We start from the raw sequence: 16,099 nt of genomic DNA, 5'->3' as shown, positions 1-16,099 counted from the left end.
TGGGAATGCTAGGCCAGGAGTTAATGAAGCAATTAAACAACATTCAGAGATGCAACTTGAACGTCCTGAGTGGTGAATGTGCCTTGAAACTCAACACAATGCCTCGCCTCATGCAGGAGGGTGCCACAATGGGGCGTGCAGACACAGCACCATGGGGTGAGGGTCCAGGACCACAGGATCAGGTTTCAGTGGTCACAGCGGTGGGATCTCGGTGGAGTCCGCCTTGTTTGGGGTCCAGGAGGCGGTGTTATATGGGCAGAACACACACCCCTCGTGGGCACTATTTCTCCACCCTTCGGCGGAAGGATCCCGAGACAGTCCGCAGTGCGCACTTCGCTCCTCCGCGCGCTTCCCGCCCGCCTATAAAAGGGTTCGTGCGCCGCCTTGCGCTCGTGGTATCCATCCGCTCCCCCGAGCTCGCTGAGGAGACGGCCGCCATTTTGTTCCGCGCCGGAGCTGCGCTGAGAGCGGCGGAGAAAGAGGGAGGGCGGGGGGGAAGAAAGAGTGCGGGTAGGAGAAAGGACACGGGGAGAGCACGACGAGAGAGGAGAGGAGCCGGGCCAGCCGAGCAGCCAGCGGAGGGAGGGAGGGAAGCGGCGGGGAGGGGTCCGCCTGGCCGCTGAGAGGCGATGGCGGATATAGACAAGCTGAACATCGACAGCATCATCCAACGGCTGCTGGAGGGTGAGGGGCGAGGGGAGGGGACGGGGGTCGGGATGGGGTGGTCGGGACGGGGCCGCGTGTGGGGCCGGCACTGGGGGTGGGGGGGGCTGTGCTTTGTCCTCAGCCCACAGAGCAATGAGTGCCCTGTATAATGAAAGGGAGACACGGCGGGGTTGGGGCAGGATGGTTTGTTAAGGGAACAGAGCGGTTTTCTAAAGGATTTGAGGAAAAAGAGGGTTATTTTGGGGGTGAGCTGCCCTGATCCGGCCTCGTTCCTTGTTGTGTCTCGGGGCGGGCACCTCGCGCTTGAGGAGCTTCATGGGGTTTAACGTGTTTCCATCCGGCTCCGAGTCATGTAGGTGCTGCTGAGACGAACGGGAAATGGCTTTCAGCAATAACGTGGTTTTTCAGCGAGAGGACGGCGGTGCTGCTGGAACCACAGGGACTGAAAATCCGATGGGTGTATTATGGGATTACTGAGCTAGAATAAGTAAAAGTAAATAGGGCTTTTGCTGTGATCCGTTGCGGGCTGTGCCTGTTACCAATTTAAACTACCCCGGCTTAAATTATTTAAAGGCTTCCCTTTGTAAATTTAGACCAGGATTTTCCTGAAACTCTAGTAGCACACTTTGTGCTGTCAGGTCCTGTATGTCTTACATCTGCCGACATTAATAAGCGTTCACTTTTAATGCAGGTAATAGTTTATAATTCTTACCTGGTCTGCTCTAATGTAACTAATGCAGTTTTCCCAGATCAGGTCATTACAGACAATGAATAGGATAGAGCAGAAGGAAATGCAGTTGGTTTTGAACAATTCTTCTTGTTTTAAAGTTTAAAAAGGGGCAAGATGTGCTATGCCGATAGGTTCTTACCCAGCTTGTACCCTGGTACAACTCTATATGTGTTACACATATAGAGGGGATGGGAGTTGGTCATTCAGGGCTTTCAGACTGACACAGAGGTGGACGTGTACCATTAAAGATGGTAAAGATCCCATTACTGGAGGTTGCATCAGCTGCCAAGACTGAAATTAAATGTTTTGGCTTTATTGATGTTTCACTTGGGATTTTGGATCCTATGAAGCCATAATGGCTTTTCAGTGTTTAAAATGATTACCACCTGTGCTGATATACATCTTTATTGCATATTAAATGCCTGTTGTAAACATTTCTCCCAGGCAGTGATGGTTGACCTTTGTGGCAGCCTTTTCTTTTTCCACTTCTCCAAAGGACAAAGTGATGCTGTGTTTTAGCAGGTGCTGCGTTGTGGATAGATGGATAAATGGTGTGAGTAGCTGTGAGCATCGTTCTCTGTGGTTGTTTAAAATCTGACTCAGCCTTGCCCTGGAATTACAAAGGTACAGTTAGGTTGGTGGTGGGACTGAACTTTTACAGGGCAGATCTACATGGTGTTAAGTGGGGAAGGGGGGGAAATCAGGTCTGGAGTATGTGCAGGGTTTGTCATCCTATTTATTTTGGAATACATGAGGAATAATTTTTGTCTTACCTGGCATTCTTTTCAGTGTAGTGCTGGCACACAACTGGATGCAGTTAGTGCCATGAAGCCTGATGGATGTGTTTCAATTGATAGGCTTTCAAACAAGGTGGCACTCAGGTTGTTGCAATCGTAGTCAAGTATTTCAGTGTTGTTCTTAAAATGTATGCTTACCTAAAATATATAATTGTGCTATTAAAATGCAAAGGATATGAGCAGCTAATATGGCATTATCCCTTCTTCCTTTTTGTCAGGGGAAAAAAGATGTATTCTGGAGATAGGTGATGAAATACTCAAATCAGTGTGAGCAGACAGTTGTGCCTGTGTCCTATAAGGCACCTTAGTGCTGTGCTGGGTGTAGTCTGATGGCCTAGGTAAAGCAAAGAGCTTAAATGGTTAATCATAATTATTCTTGCTTTTGTTTCTAATGTAGGGCATCAATAATTGATTTGTCATTGGGTTTTTATGTGCTTTCTATCATGACTTCATGAAATTTGAGGTAATTAACACAGATCAAGTGACTTTCCTCCAAGTAGCTGATACAGTCTCACCTGCCATAGGGTAGATAGCTAATTATTAAATCAGTCTTTAAAAAAATCTAGATATATTTATATATTCAGCTTCTTATTCTGAAGTGAATATTTGGTGAGTCCTTAATCCCAATGTTTGTAGCATAGAGGTGTTTGGCTTTGAGGCATCGCAAAAATCCTTTCTCAGTAACACTGTGCTCAGCCTCAGTGAGCAGGTTGATGGAAGCACTGGGCAAACTAATGAGGGCTGTGTTCTGTTAGGAACAGTTTGTCTGGTTTTGGGGCTTTTAGTAACTTTCCTAACAACAGTTTTCTCAAGAATAAGGCTTTTAAAGCTTTACTAAATGACAATATCCAGCAGTGAGTATTGAAATGTTTCCTAAGTGTGCTTGATGGTGGATAAAGGCTCGTATCTTTATGACTGAGGAATAACAAGGGGCAACCCTAAGAGCACATTACTGTCCTTCCAGGAATACAGTAGGCAGTGACTGCATGGCTCTGAGCTTACAGCTTTGTGTGTCTGCTAAACTGAAGCTGCAGGTAATGTGAACAATCAGCATCATCTGCACAGTAGTGGAAAGGCTCCCAGGGCGTGGTGGAGTTTGGCCGTGGACAAAGGATGAGTGAAAAGAAATCCTGAGATCATGAGGCATGGCTTCCTTTCTGTGTTACATTACGTTCCATAACGAGAGCCCCCTGTCCTCATCCTTGAGCCACTGTGAGTTGGGTCTGGGTTGAAAATAGTGCTCATGGTGACAGATGTAGCAAAGGAGATTGACATGTCCTGATCTTGGCACAGTAATAAGACAGGGTAAAAGAATAGAATTTCAACGTAAGAGGAACCCAAACTGAAGGAATTTGCTGACAGTCTTTTTTGTGCTTTAGCCTCTGCGGCTGCTATTGAGGGAAAGCAAGTAATGAATGAAGGCTGCGTTGGATAAACTCATGCGAGGCCAGAATGGCAGTAGCCTTTTTTTGATAGCTGAAATCATGGTTAGTGAACTAAAATCAGCACAAATATTCCAAATCCTCTAACTTCCCCATTTATACACCCACGGATTGCTATTCCCAGTTGTATAGCTGTTGAGGAGATGCTCTTTAATTTGCTTTAAATGGTGAAAGAGGATCATCCCATTGTCAAAAATAGATAAGCCAAAGAGTATATGGATAGATGTATTCTGACAATAGCAGGACTTTTCTAAGTGCAGTTTCCTGGTTGTGTGCCTTTCTGCTCAGACCCAGCATCGATTGGGTGTAAAGGATTGCTCTCTGTTTAGCTTCGGTCTGATTCTCACAGATGTTTATCTGAAATTGGGACAGATTTTGCTGGGTAGGTTGGGATGCCACTAATAAACAAGCAGCACTCGTTGACCTCAAACTGTGCTTTTCAATAGCTCATGTAGCTAAATGTTAATTGCTTTGTGCTCTGTTGCAGCAATTTTTGATCGCAGAGATAAGAGCTGTGCATCTGGAAGACAGGGGTTAAGTTCCTGTTGTGGATTCCGATAAGTTGGTTGCATGCATCACGAGGCAGTGAAGGAGGGATTTGTCAGCTGAGTGTTGTGTGAGCACCTGTTGCTTTGTAGTTCTATAACACTATGTTACAAAATGGAAACCTTGCGGTTATGGCAAGATGTTGTGTTTGATAACACTGTAAACTGCTGCCCTATAAAAAAAGTAGTCTAGAACTTTTCCTCGGAGGTTTGGGCACTGAGGAGTTGCTTTTCAGTCTCAATCTAGCAGTGATCTGATCAAAGTTGATACAGCCTGAAGTCAACTAAAACCTTTTAAAATCAACTACCTCAACGTTATTTATTCCCTTTGTGTCTGTGGCGCAAAGTAAAATGTGAAGCTGTCATCGGGATCTGCCAAAAACAAGACAAAAACAACCTGTGGTATTTTTGGAGATGTCTCTAAGATTTCAAGCGTCTTAATGTAAAATATGGCAAAGCTGAAAGACTTGTTTAATAAGCTAAAAATGAGCTGAGCTGCTGATAGACTGTTTAAAACATACAAGAACTCAATTCCAGTGTTTCAGTTGATGGCTTCTGGTAAAGTATTGCCAAAGAAAAGAGAGATGCACGGATCTGTTCATGGATCTAAACTCTGAAATCAGTTAGTTTTTAATATCTAGGCAATATATAATTTAATATATAGGCAATGGATTGTTGCCTACAGTCTGCTGTGCTGTCTGATTGCTGTACACTACAGATCCTGCAGTTCCTGACCCTTCTGTCCTTTAGGCCTATCTAAAAGTTGTCCTAGATATCAGGTCCTGGCAGCAAAGGTTTGTGCTGGCCCTGTGCACCAAAGTGGCAGGGATGTCCTTGGTCCTGCTTTTCTTCCCGTCCTTCCTTTCTCCCTCTGCTGAGCAGCCGTCATGCTGCGCTCACATCCTCATTTTAGAGCTGGGATTTGTGATATGTTATTGCTTTCCAGCAGCTCTCCTCCAGTCTTGGAAAGTACAACAGTAATTTCAGTACTTGGTATCTATCGAATGGTGTTTTGAGCAGGCTGCGAGGAGCCTGTGTAACCTTTAGAAATAAGGTCTGGAATAGCAAACACTGAAGGGAGAAGAGCATGTAGGTGTCAGTGCTGCAAAGCTATGGCTACGCAGATGCCTAGTGTGATGGAAAAATGAAAAGCTCTAGAATGGCAATACCTTCATAGGGCTTAAACTTCTGTTTGGACAACAGGTGTATTGCTCTCCTTTAAGACTGTCCTGCATTGTACATAGCTGTAGACACTGGATTATTTTCTAGCTCAGTCGCTGTGGCTTGGGAGAAAGCATCCAGGTCTCAGGGATCTTTTCTGTAGTTTTTTCCAGCCAGAGGAGAACTTGTTTTATTGAAGCTCCTTCCACTCATACGTTGGAGATGATTTTGCTTGTTAGAAAACTGCCCGGGCTGGACATTGAAATTCAAGCTCTCAAAATGAATTTCAAAAGCAAGAATGTCTCTGCCTATGGAAGAAGGAAAGGTATTTATTTCTGTCTGGAGATAGTGCAGCAGCGTGTTGAGACAAGGTATAAATAAAATATTATTGGAAATGGCCTGGCTTTTTCCCGCAGCTGATTAATCTTTAGCTTGTTTCGCTCTCTGTTCCAGGCTGTCATTTCGGAGAGGTTATTTTTTATGCACTGAGAGAACAAATGTGTGAGTACAGCACTGTCAGCTGCTCTTTTGACTTTGACCAAGCTGCCAATTAGCAGTGTACGGTCTGATCTCTACAAGCTGCCTGGTTTGGGTCCAAATCAGAGAAAAAGAAACATAGGGTACCACATTTTTCATAGGATATTATTTGCATCCTTCTTACTGGGGCTAAATCATGTAAGATTCAGTCACAGAAGCTTAAGAATTCAGAAGGAGTGAATATCCTGTGTTTTCTTACCAGCTCTTTCATCATGGTGGAGAAAATCCTTGCGCTAAAAATATAGATTTCTCAAACCAACGTGCATCTTTGATTGTTCTAAAGCCCGAAATATTTTGTGCAGCTGTTTATATGTAGGTCACTGTTAGAAGGAATTGAACAAGCTCATTTCTCATGTGCTGATCCTACGTTGGGTGAGTGGTCAGACAGCACAGTACAGAACTGAGTCAAATCTGCCTGGTTTTCTTCTGTCCTTTTGACATCCGTGTTTGTATAAGCTGTAACAAAGCATCTCCTGATCACACTGAGGTTTCCTACAGCCAAAGGACTAAAACTGCCTGGAGATTATACTGATCCAATGGAAATAGATCAGAAACCTTGGAAACTTGAATCTGAAACAGTCGGTTTTTAGATTTCCATTTAATCTTCAACAAAAACGAATGCCTATGCTTTATTCATGAGCTGTAGTGACTCACTGTGCTGCTTACATTGTGTGCTTTTTTACATACTTAATTTATGTGTGTGAGATGCAGGTTTTGATTCTGTGTGTTTTTTAGCAATTTCTAGCAAGACCAAACCATGGGGAAATTGAATTTTTGCCTGCATGTAGCTCATCTCTAAAACCAAAGATGAGTTGGACTGTAGAAGAAGAACTGGAGAATCAGCATTTACAGTTTAACCAGCAGATCACTTTGTTCTGTACCTGTCTGTCCATTATTTGGCATTTTTAGTGCCTTGTTCATTGCTTGGGAGCGTTAGGAAAATTATTGTACGGGTGGAAAAATGACTGCGTGGATGGGAAGCATCGTGTGTGATGAAGTGCTGCGACTGAGGTTTAACTTCCATTTGTATGCTTCATTACTTGTAATATTTTAATGGAATACTTGAAGTTTAGTGGTAATTTCAGTGTCACCGTGTGAGTCGGTGCCAGTGGTGAGCAGTAATACATAGACAGCGGGTAATAGAAGAGCATGTATTGCTTGAAAGATAGCGCTATTAAAGCAGTGACTTTTGACCTGCACTTAACTGAAAGCTGCTATCACTACGTGTTGTAATTTGGACTGAAGCTCGATTCTGAAGCTTGTTTGAGGAAAACATTGTGTGCTTTCCAGTGTTATCAGTGATTCTGCAGTGCAGGCAGTGTGAGCATGACCAGGGGCACTGACAGGAGCTGGTGTGCAGGGCAGAGCTGTTCTGGTGCTGATACCAAGTGCTAGCAGAGACTGGGCCCAGAGATGGTTGTTTTTATGAATGGATATAACGATATCTTTGTATATCTGGGTAGCAGAAAATGGTGTCTGCAACTGAGGGGTGGGTCGGATAAAAGAGGGGAAAACTCTTCTGTTAGCTGCAGGAACTTGTTCAGTCCAAGCTGGTGTCCTTGTTCTGTGTCTGAGCATTGACAGGTGATAAAGGGAACCAAACACTGTGAGGTGTTGCACTGGAGGAGTGAAAAGAGCGAAGGACTGAAAAAACAGCTGAGCTGGGAGCTGAATCTCCAGGTTGCCTTTCACTGTGTTCAGAGGGACTGGTAATAGGTGAGGCAGGGGAGAGAACACAGAAAATGCAGTGCTTGCTTTAGTACAGGTGAGTTTGTCTGGGCTCCAAGTGAGTAATGAAATAGCTCAGCTTAAATGGCCAACGAACTAGAATCTGAAATACATGAGCTGTTTCCCTCTTGATTAAATCCTTTGTAGGTTTGAGGCAGTCAATTTCTCTCCATGGTAGAGACTCTTCAAAGCATTAATGATGCCAATAGCTCCCTCTTAGCTTTGCTGTAGAATTCAGCAGTTTGGTGGCTTTGATTTTAATGCATTTAAGAAATTATTCTGGTCCTCGGCCCTTTTTTAGCTCTGCACATTTTCTCATGTTGTTCCTCCTCTTTGGCACAACCAAGAAGTGGGAAAGCCTGAGGATGGGATTTACAGGAACCTTCTGAAATAAATGTATTTGCGGTCCCAATCCATATGGAGTGGAAATTCTGTGTGAAGGGTTCCCACCTCTCCTTCCAGTTGTCAGGTTTTCAATGCATTCAGCTGTTCCTGTGGCTCTGGTGCTCCTGAGGGACTGGAGCGTCCAGGGGAGGGTGAAATAAGAGTGGTAAAAAGGTAAAATATATCTTGAAATATTGAAATAAGCTGTTTAATACTTCTAATTTCTGCAGTATGCTCTGTAACATTGAGGCAGGTTTCAGGAACACAATTATGTTTGTCTCACTGGTCCATTTAAATTGCAAAACAGTCATTAAGGGTGTGCCAGGTCATTAGGTTTTGACAAGTCTTGTTTTGTGGAGGCATTTTCTGAGGATGAAGTGCAGGTAATGTACTGCCTTCCTGTTAATTGTAACTGAAACCTGACGTATGAGTAGAATAAAACTGTGTTTCATAAACCTTGTGCGACTTGAGTATTTTCTTCCTCTAAGGAAATGGATTTGGTTTTGTTTTTTATGAATTCTGGGGCTCCAGCTGTTTACTTTTTGGCTTTATCTGTGCCTGACTGCTTTAATCTGTCAGTAGTTAGCTTAACTTCTGGCTAGTGGTGGTAATGGGATGGCAAGCATGTTCATATGTCTGAAATTCCCATATGCATTTATACTGGATTACTTAAAACTTATTTTAAGAGTTCAGAGTAGTTTGATTAAGGCAGCAAACAGCTGAGTTTAGCAGCAAAGTGTAAATACAGAATATTTTAAGATATTATTGAACTATTCAATTGTAAAAGAACAGTTGTTGCATTCTCATTTGATGTTAATGGCATTTAGGCACTCTTAAAGTAACGCTGGGAACACTCTTGGCTTGGGTAACCGACTTCTGATTCCTTCCAACAGTGAGAGGATCAAAACCAGGTAAAAATGTCCAGCTTCAGGAGAATGAAATCAGAGGACTGTGCTTGAAATCCAGAGAGATTTTCCTCAGTCAGCCTATTCTGCTAGAACTTGAAGCTCCACTGAAAATATGTGGTAAGTGCTGTGATCTGATGCGTGGTTGGGAGTGGGGGGCATTTAGATGGATATCCTCTTTTAAGCAGGGGATGAATGCCAGATGCTGCTTCTGCTTACAAAACTGATGAATGATTGCAGTAAAAGGGAAAATAAGCCTGTCCTGAATGCTTTGAGTGGAGGAACGGGAAGGAGGTAAATGGGAATTGTAGAGGGGAGCAGGAAATCCCAAACCAGAAAGTGGTCCTGTTTGATCAAGTCTCCTGGGAAAGGGATTCAGAAGAAGCTTTGGAAAGGAACCTTTGTATCAGTTATTGCTCAGTGCAGTCGTCACTGAACATGGAGGAAAAAAAGGCACAGTAGCTGATGGGAGCTGCCATCCAGATCTCAACCCTGATTTGACACAGTTTTAGAATCTGGAAGCTTAAATTTCTGTATCACCTGTGGTTTCTGGTTTGGTTTTACCATATTTATGTATGGTGATGTTCTCACTTTTTAGACATGCACATGTGTAGTTATGCTAAAGGGATGAAGGATGTCAAAATAAATCTTTAATAAATGCACGTTAGTAGAGGTTCCAGGAAGCAGTGTTTTATCCTGCTCCAGCACTGCGGATTTACTTCTGAAGTAGCTTGTTCAATATTTATGGTATGTGGTAGCCTTAAAACCAGATTTATTGTTCTGCTTGTCTGAAACAAAACCATGATTTAAACCAAAGGCAGGAATGCCAATTTCTTCTGATACGACTTCCCTGCTGGAATTTGAGTTACTGGCTGTTGCAGGAAAATACCAGACATGGTATAGAGGAAAGGAAATTCCCCAGGCAGTTTTTCCATCAGTGTCACTACTGAAGTGTGGCTGTATCAAGAATGAAGTCAAGGTTTCTAATCTTGCAGCCAGTAGTCAAGTAAAGGATTTAAATGGGTGCCAGATTTGTTTGAGTACATAGAGTTGATTTCTTGGGATGTTGGACTTGTTTTATGAGTCTATGAGTATATTAAAGCAGATACGTACTGGAGTCATAATGTGTTCTTAGTCATTGTCTTACGTAGATATCAACTTTGAGTGTGATAGCATGAAGACAAACTATGTAATCTTCAGGAATGCTGCAGGCAGTATCTGTCTGCAGGTTTTTCCTGTTGATGCTGTTTCTCTAGGGAAAATAATTGTAAAATATGACAAAGTCAGTTACGTGCAATTTCTGACTGCTTTTTACAGGTGACATCCATGGACAATACTATGACTTGCTTCGGCTCTTTGAATATGGAGGCTTTCCACCAGAGAGCAACTACCTATTCCTTGGTGACTATGTTGACAGAGGAAAGCAGTCTTTAGAAACAATTTGTCTTCTATTGGCCTACAAAATTAAATACCCGGAGAACTTTTTCCTCCTCAGAGGGAACCATGAATGTGCCAGCATTAATAGAATTTATGGATTTTATGATGAATGTAAGTAATATGGTCAGATGGGAGGACCTTTGGCTTGGGAAAGCAGGGTAGGAGGTGCTTGCTGTCTTCTAGACCTTCCTGAACTTGCAGTTAGTTCTGCACGCTTCAGATGGCCCTGTGGTCTGTATTAACAAAAGGAAGTCTTTGCATTGATCTTACTATTGTCTGGTCCTCACAGTACAGAACAGCAAGCAAAGAGGTAATTTTATTTATTGGCCACTGAAGTAAAGCAACTGTTCCCACTGGTATGAATTTGTAAAGTTCTTCAGGTTGTCTGGTCAGAGATTAGGGGATTTTACTTTGCTTTATAGTTTCAGTCACTTTCATGTACCTTTTGAGGTATACTCATACTGTGATTGGGGTAAAGGGCTGTTCTGTGTTACAGCACTTGCAATCTAGTTCCCAATAAATCCTGCAAGTCAATAGATGCGTACATTTGTATGTTTCAAAAGGATGTGACCTAATCTCACATAGAGGAGATAAAGCTGTTACGGTGGTTGGGTACTGAGGCTTTCTCACAGCTTCTGCTGGGGACATGCTTGGCTTGTCGATCACAAAATGTTCTCTGTGTCTCGTTCTCCTTTTTCAACAAGGAAGTGGAGTTGGGTGGTATTTGAGTTGACTCCTCAGAGATTAATCACAGGTTTAGTCACATGGTGCAGATACATTCAGGGTTTGTATCTGATGTGAGAGAGTATTAGAGAAGATAAATATTTGCTTGTAGGTTTTATTGCTGACTTTTTTGCAAGTCTTAGTTACAGGCAGCCATAGTAAGTAGCTTGTAGTTGCATTAGAGAAGTAGATTGAATGGTCTTTTTCCCCCCAATCTTTTCTAGGTAAGAGAAGATACAACATCAAGCTGTGGAAAACCTTCACCGATTGTTTTAACTGTTTACCAATTGCAGCAATTGTGGATGAGAAGATATTCTGCTGTCATGGAGGTAAGTTAAGTTCTTTAGTTGATATTTCATGAAGATGTAATACCCCATAATACTGAAATATTGGCAATTCCATATTCATGACATGTGCTCCTCTCTTGCTGGAAAACATTTTAGGGGCTTTTTGTGTCTTGGAGCTCATTATTGAGGCTTTGAAACTTCAGGGGTTTGTCTCTGCATCACTTTGTGTTGAGAGCTTGATTAGTGGTACTGTCATAAATAGCTGAGCTGGTATTTCTGCCTTCTGTATTCTTAGTCAGGGGACGTATCTGGTATTGTCTCCTTTATTCCAAGAGTCCCCATTGGTTTTCTGACTTGCATGACCAGAAGTTGTATAAACACTCTGAGAGCAGTGTTTTAGTGCTCTGTTTACAGACCGGCCCTGTTGTGCTATGTGATAGTTGTTAACTACTTGGAAAAGCTGCGCAAAGCATTTAAGCTGCAGTGTGTGTATTATCACCTGCAAGTAAAACAGTTTCTCGGGAGGAATAGCAGTAAAAAGTGGTTTAAGATCTGATTCTGTATTCCATGTTATTCAGCCTGATCTTTAAAATAAACAAGCCTTGTGATTTCTAGTATTTAATGCCTCTTAGGAGCTCTTTTAACAGACACTTGCAGATTATTAAAGTGGAATTGTTATAATCCTTTACATGTGGAAATGGCTTTGCTTACCTTGCTCCCAGTATATCTTATAGTGTCCCCTGTCAGAAAAGCTTAAAAATATGCTGGATTGAAATGTTGTTTCACGTTGCCATTGGGCCGCACCAGATGTTGATGGGAATCAGGCTGTGTAAGCTTCACTCATCTTTGAGCTGATTCCTCAGTTTTACAGTGTAAAGGTGGAGTAAAATGCGAGCTGTGTTATCTTATCTGCACACAGGTTTGTCACCAGACCTTCAGTCAATGGAACAGATCAGACGAATTATGCGCCCCACTGATGTACCTGACCAAGGTCTTCTTTGTGATCTCCTGTGGTCTGACCCTGACAAAGATGTCTTAGGATGGGGTGAAAATGACAGAGGAGTGTCCTTTACTTTTGGAGCTGAAGTGGTTGCTAAGTTTCTCCATAAACATGATTTGGATCTCATATGTAGAGCTCATCAGGTATTTTAACTTTGTGCATTAAACCATGGGATAATTGAAATGGAAAGGGACCTGAGGTGGTCGTCTCCATGCAATTGTACTCACCGTGGAGCAAAACAATGTCAGATTCAGACATGCAAGATCTCATCCAGCTGGTTTTATACATAAGCAAGGATGGAGATTCCAGCATCTTGGAGCAGCTTGTCTGCTGTTTAAAAGCCTTTGTAATTAATGCTCAGTGCATTCATAGTGTGGGGCTGGTATTTGAACAAGATGGCTTTGAACGTAACAGAACTCTGGTGGCTTTTATTGCTGATGGACCTTGTTGAACTGAAACTTGTGATGTTTTCCCAGTTTGGGGGTGAAAGTCTAGGACTGGTGCTCCTTGGCTATGACTGTTTCTTCAGCTGCTGACTCTGCTAGAGCTGCGTTTCACTGTACTTTGTCTGGAGGAAATTGCCTGGTGTAATTTGTGTTTCTCTCCAAAGGTTGTGGAAGATGGATACGAGTTCTTTGCAAAAAGACAGTTGGTAACTCTCTTTTCTGCCCCAAATTACTGTGGAGAGTTTGATAACGCAGGTGCCATGATGAGCGTGGATGAAACCTTAATGTGTTCTTTTCAGGTATTGTATCTGACAACTTTACTTCCCAGTTATTGCAGTAACACTTTGTTTCATCTTTTCCATTTATACTGTGCCATCACACACCTGTAACATCTGCTTCAAATAGATCTCACGTATTGAGTGGAGGCAGAGCTGTGTTTGCCCTTGTGGCTTTAAAAATGTGATAAGTCCTTTCTGGTGTGAGTAGATGAACTGTTTGACCCTGGGATTAAATAGCTGGAGCAAAGCTATCAGCTGTCTTCCTGCTTCCATTGGCATGGGCCCTCTGGTCAGCTGCTCTCTAAGCCCCAACAGAGCTCAGAGCAGAAAACCCATTTATTTCAAAGGCTTATGAGCTGCCCAGATGATCTGCGTAGCTCCTTACACGACCAAATGGGCTGTTGAGTGGAGTGTAGGGCAGCCAGCAGTTTGCTTAATGACTGAACTGTCTTTTTCAGATCCTGAAACCCGCGGAGAAGAAAAAGCCCAACGCCAGCAGACCCGTAACGCCTCCCAGGAGTATGATCACAAAGCAAGCCAAGAAATAGTCCACGTGGCACTGCCTGGTTGGGACTTGTATTATAATATATAACCTTCCTTTTTAAACTGTAACGTGTACTGTTCAGCTTGCTCACAATAGAACGTGTTTGTGGTTTCCCTTTTGATTTGATGAATGGCATTTGCTGGTTGTAACAGCAAATGAAGGACTTTTCTCCCTTCTAAGAAAAAGAGTTTTAGGCTTCCCTTTTGTTGGTGTTCGGCTGCACGCTCCGCAGCATCGATCCTGTCATGATGGGTAACCGTACGACTGACTTTCTCAACCTGTACAATTAGTGTAAATGCTTGTTTTCTCCTTTAGGATCTAAAGAGGGCACTGGTGTGCTGTGAGAGTAGAGTTTGTTACTGTTGGAGATGACTTACTGTTTATACAAACCACTGTGAACTTTTTTTTTACGTTCGGATTTGTTTTAAAGGGATTGCTTTTCTTTTTACGTCTTGTCCTGTACACGTTGGTTTTATCGCTGTCAGCGTTAGGAATAGCCTTCAACCTCCCCAGCATCACCGGTATGATGTATATTTAATGGAAACACACACATCCCTGTCCCAAAGTGACACCTAAAGCCATTATTTCAAGTGTTTGTGTCTTTCCTGAAGCCAAAGTCTGCATAGAAAAACTGTACGTATGCGACCCACCGCGCTGAGCTGGCAGGGCTTCCCATTCATGCCTTCCTCGCGGAGAGAAAAGGAAGTCTTGACTTGAAATAGCAGTAGAAATGCTGTGCTGTTTGTTCTATTATGGGAAAATTAAACACTTTTGTACAGTTTGTGGTATCCAATGGACTTGTTACGGTTGCATCAGCCCCGTGGCAGCCGTGTCACACAGCTGGAAGTTACAGGAACGGTTCCACACCTGCCTGAATGGCTTTGTGCATTTTGGCCTAAAGACTTTGCCCTATGGAGACGCCCAGGAAGCAGCTCGCAGAGCCGACCCAGGCACTGCTCAGCAGCTGGTGCAGGTACCTGACGGTATCTTCTTTTTTAAAGACTGAGAACCTTTTTTGAACAGATGACAGTGTACAATACCATGTAGTGAAAATCACTTATTAAACGACCAAGTTGTTAAATCCTCTCGGTGTCGGTTTATCACAACGTTATACACTACTGCTATCACAGGACATGACTTAGATAAATAAATCCTTCTGGAAACCCACACACTTCTGGTTTGATTTGTCTGAGCTGTGTCAGGGCTGTGCCAGGGGCTGCAGGCACTCAGTGCAGTCAGGGTATCACTGAGACACCTGCCTTGTTGGCTGCCAACCCTGCTCTGGCATCCTGCTTATCAGATCCGTTCTGTTCGTTTCCCCTGCAGTGAGCTGGACTTTGATGGGCCCTGCCCAGTACATCCCAGCTATTGATCATCACACTTTTAAATGCGCTGCTCCGCTAAATGGAAGCGTTTCCCCACTTGGAAGATTTTTCTTTCTAAAACTAATTAATCAGAGTAGCTCTGTAACTGTTGATGGCCCCATTAGGTGAGGTGCTGGATTGCCTGCAAGAGGGCTTGCTCTCATCTCTTAAATCACACTGGTTTTCTTGATGGCTTTCTCATTTTTGGTCTGCCATGTAAAACAGTGATGTACATCATTCCTGATCTGGTTAACAGAACATGCAGAGCCGGATCCCACTCGTAGCTAAAGGAATGCATGAACCCATCTGTGCAGCAGCACCCAGTGCCATGTCACACCTTGTTCCTCTGCTCTCAGATGTGGTTTATTGACACATGTGCCTATTCTGGGCTCTGTTTTCTGCCTGGCTGCATTCCCCAGCATAAAGGAAGTCCCAGAGCTCACTGTGGCTGTGGGGAAGGTTCCTGCCCGCTGTGCTGTCCCTGCTTTGCTTTGGGATGTGTCAGCCCTGCGTTGTGCAGCTGCAGTGCTGGTGAATTGAAGAACACAGCATTCATTTTGCTTGTGCAAAGTGCAGGACTGGACCAAAGGCGCTCAGGCCACACAGGAGTTACAGCAACGTCTGCCCCAGTGTAAGCAATGTCCTTTAGATTCAGCTTTAATGCATGGATAACAGTAACTGCTGAATGACGAGTGGATCTAGAAGAGAGCAAATGGGTGCAGCAGCATCAGGCCTGTGTGCTGCAGGGCAGCCTAAAGCACAGGGGCTGTGTGAGGCTGCAGTGCAGGTGCTGATGGGCTGAGCTCCCTGTGCCGTTGGCTCACACGGGGCTGTGCAGAGCGGTTCTTATTCAAAGCAGTAGCTTTGCAGAACGTGACACTGAGCACATTCTCTTTGGGGACCTCGGGGAGCGTGTCTTAGTCTTTGTCAGATGCAGCCCAAGCCCTTCCTTTTGCTCTGCATGTTCTGCTTTGGGTGCAGGTGGCCAATGTGCCACACCTCCATCCACAGCGATGGAACAGCACAGGGTGCAGCAGCGTTGGGCTCCTGCTCTGCCCCAGCACCCACAGCCCAACACCATCCCAGTGCAGGGAGGCTCATCCTGCAATTAACAGGGTTAAGAGC

The 16,099-nt window shown here is 43.7% G+C and overlaps 1 protein-coding gene and 1 long non-coding RNA gene across 2 annotated transcripts; both read left to right on the top strand.

Annotated features, from left to right (window-relative positions):
• The first annotated feature begins 392 nt into the window (after window positions 1-392).
• PPP1CC (protein phosphatase 1 catalytic subunit gamma) lies at window positions 393-14,777 on the top strand. Its single transcript, XM_015877835.2, has 7 exons — window positions 393-684; window positions 8,884-9,015; window positions 10,213-10,443; window positions 11,280-11,384; window positions 12,262-12,485; window positions 12,953-13,087; window positions 13,525-14,777. The coding sequence occupies exons 1-7, from the start codon at window positions 630-632 to the stop codon at window positions 13,612-13,614; spliced, it is 972 nt and encodes a 323-aa protein (XP_015733321.1). The 5' UTR covers window positions 393-629; the 3' UTR covers window positions 13,615-14,777.
• Window positions 3,091-3,294, top strand: LOC146759653 (uncharacterized). The gene is made up of 2 exons (XR_014949116.1): window positions 3,091-3,227; window positions 3,262-3,294. It is a non-coding gene; the product is annotated as an uncharacterized LOC146759653 (long non-coding RNA).
• Window positions 14,778-16,099: the final 1,322 nt, after the last annotated feature.

Source organism: Coturnix japonica, chromosome 9 (assembly GCF_054131305.1).
Source record: "Coturnix japonica strain WE chromosome 9, WE-NBRP24, whole genome shotgun sequence".
Classification (NCBI taxonomy): domain Eukaryota; kingdom Metazoa; phylum Chordata; class Aves; order Galliformes; family Phasianidae; genus Coturnix; species Coturnix japonica.
This window is presented reverse-complemented; position numbering and strand designations above follow the sequence as displayed.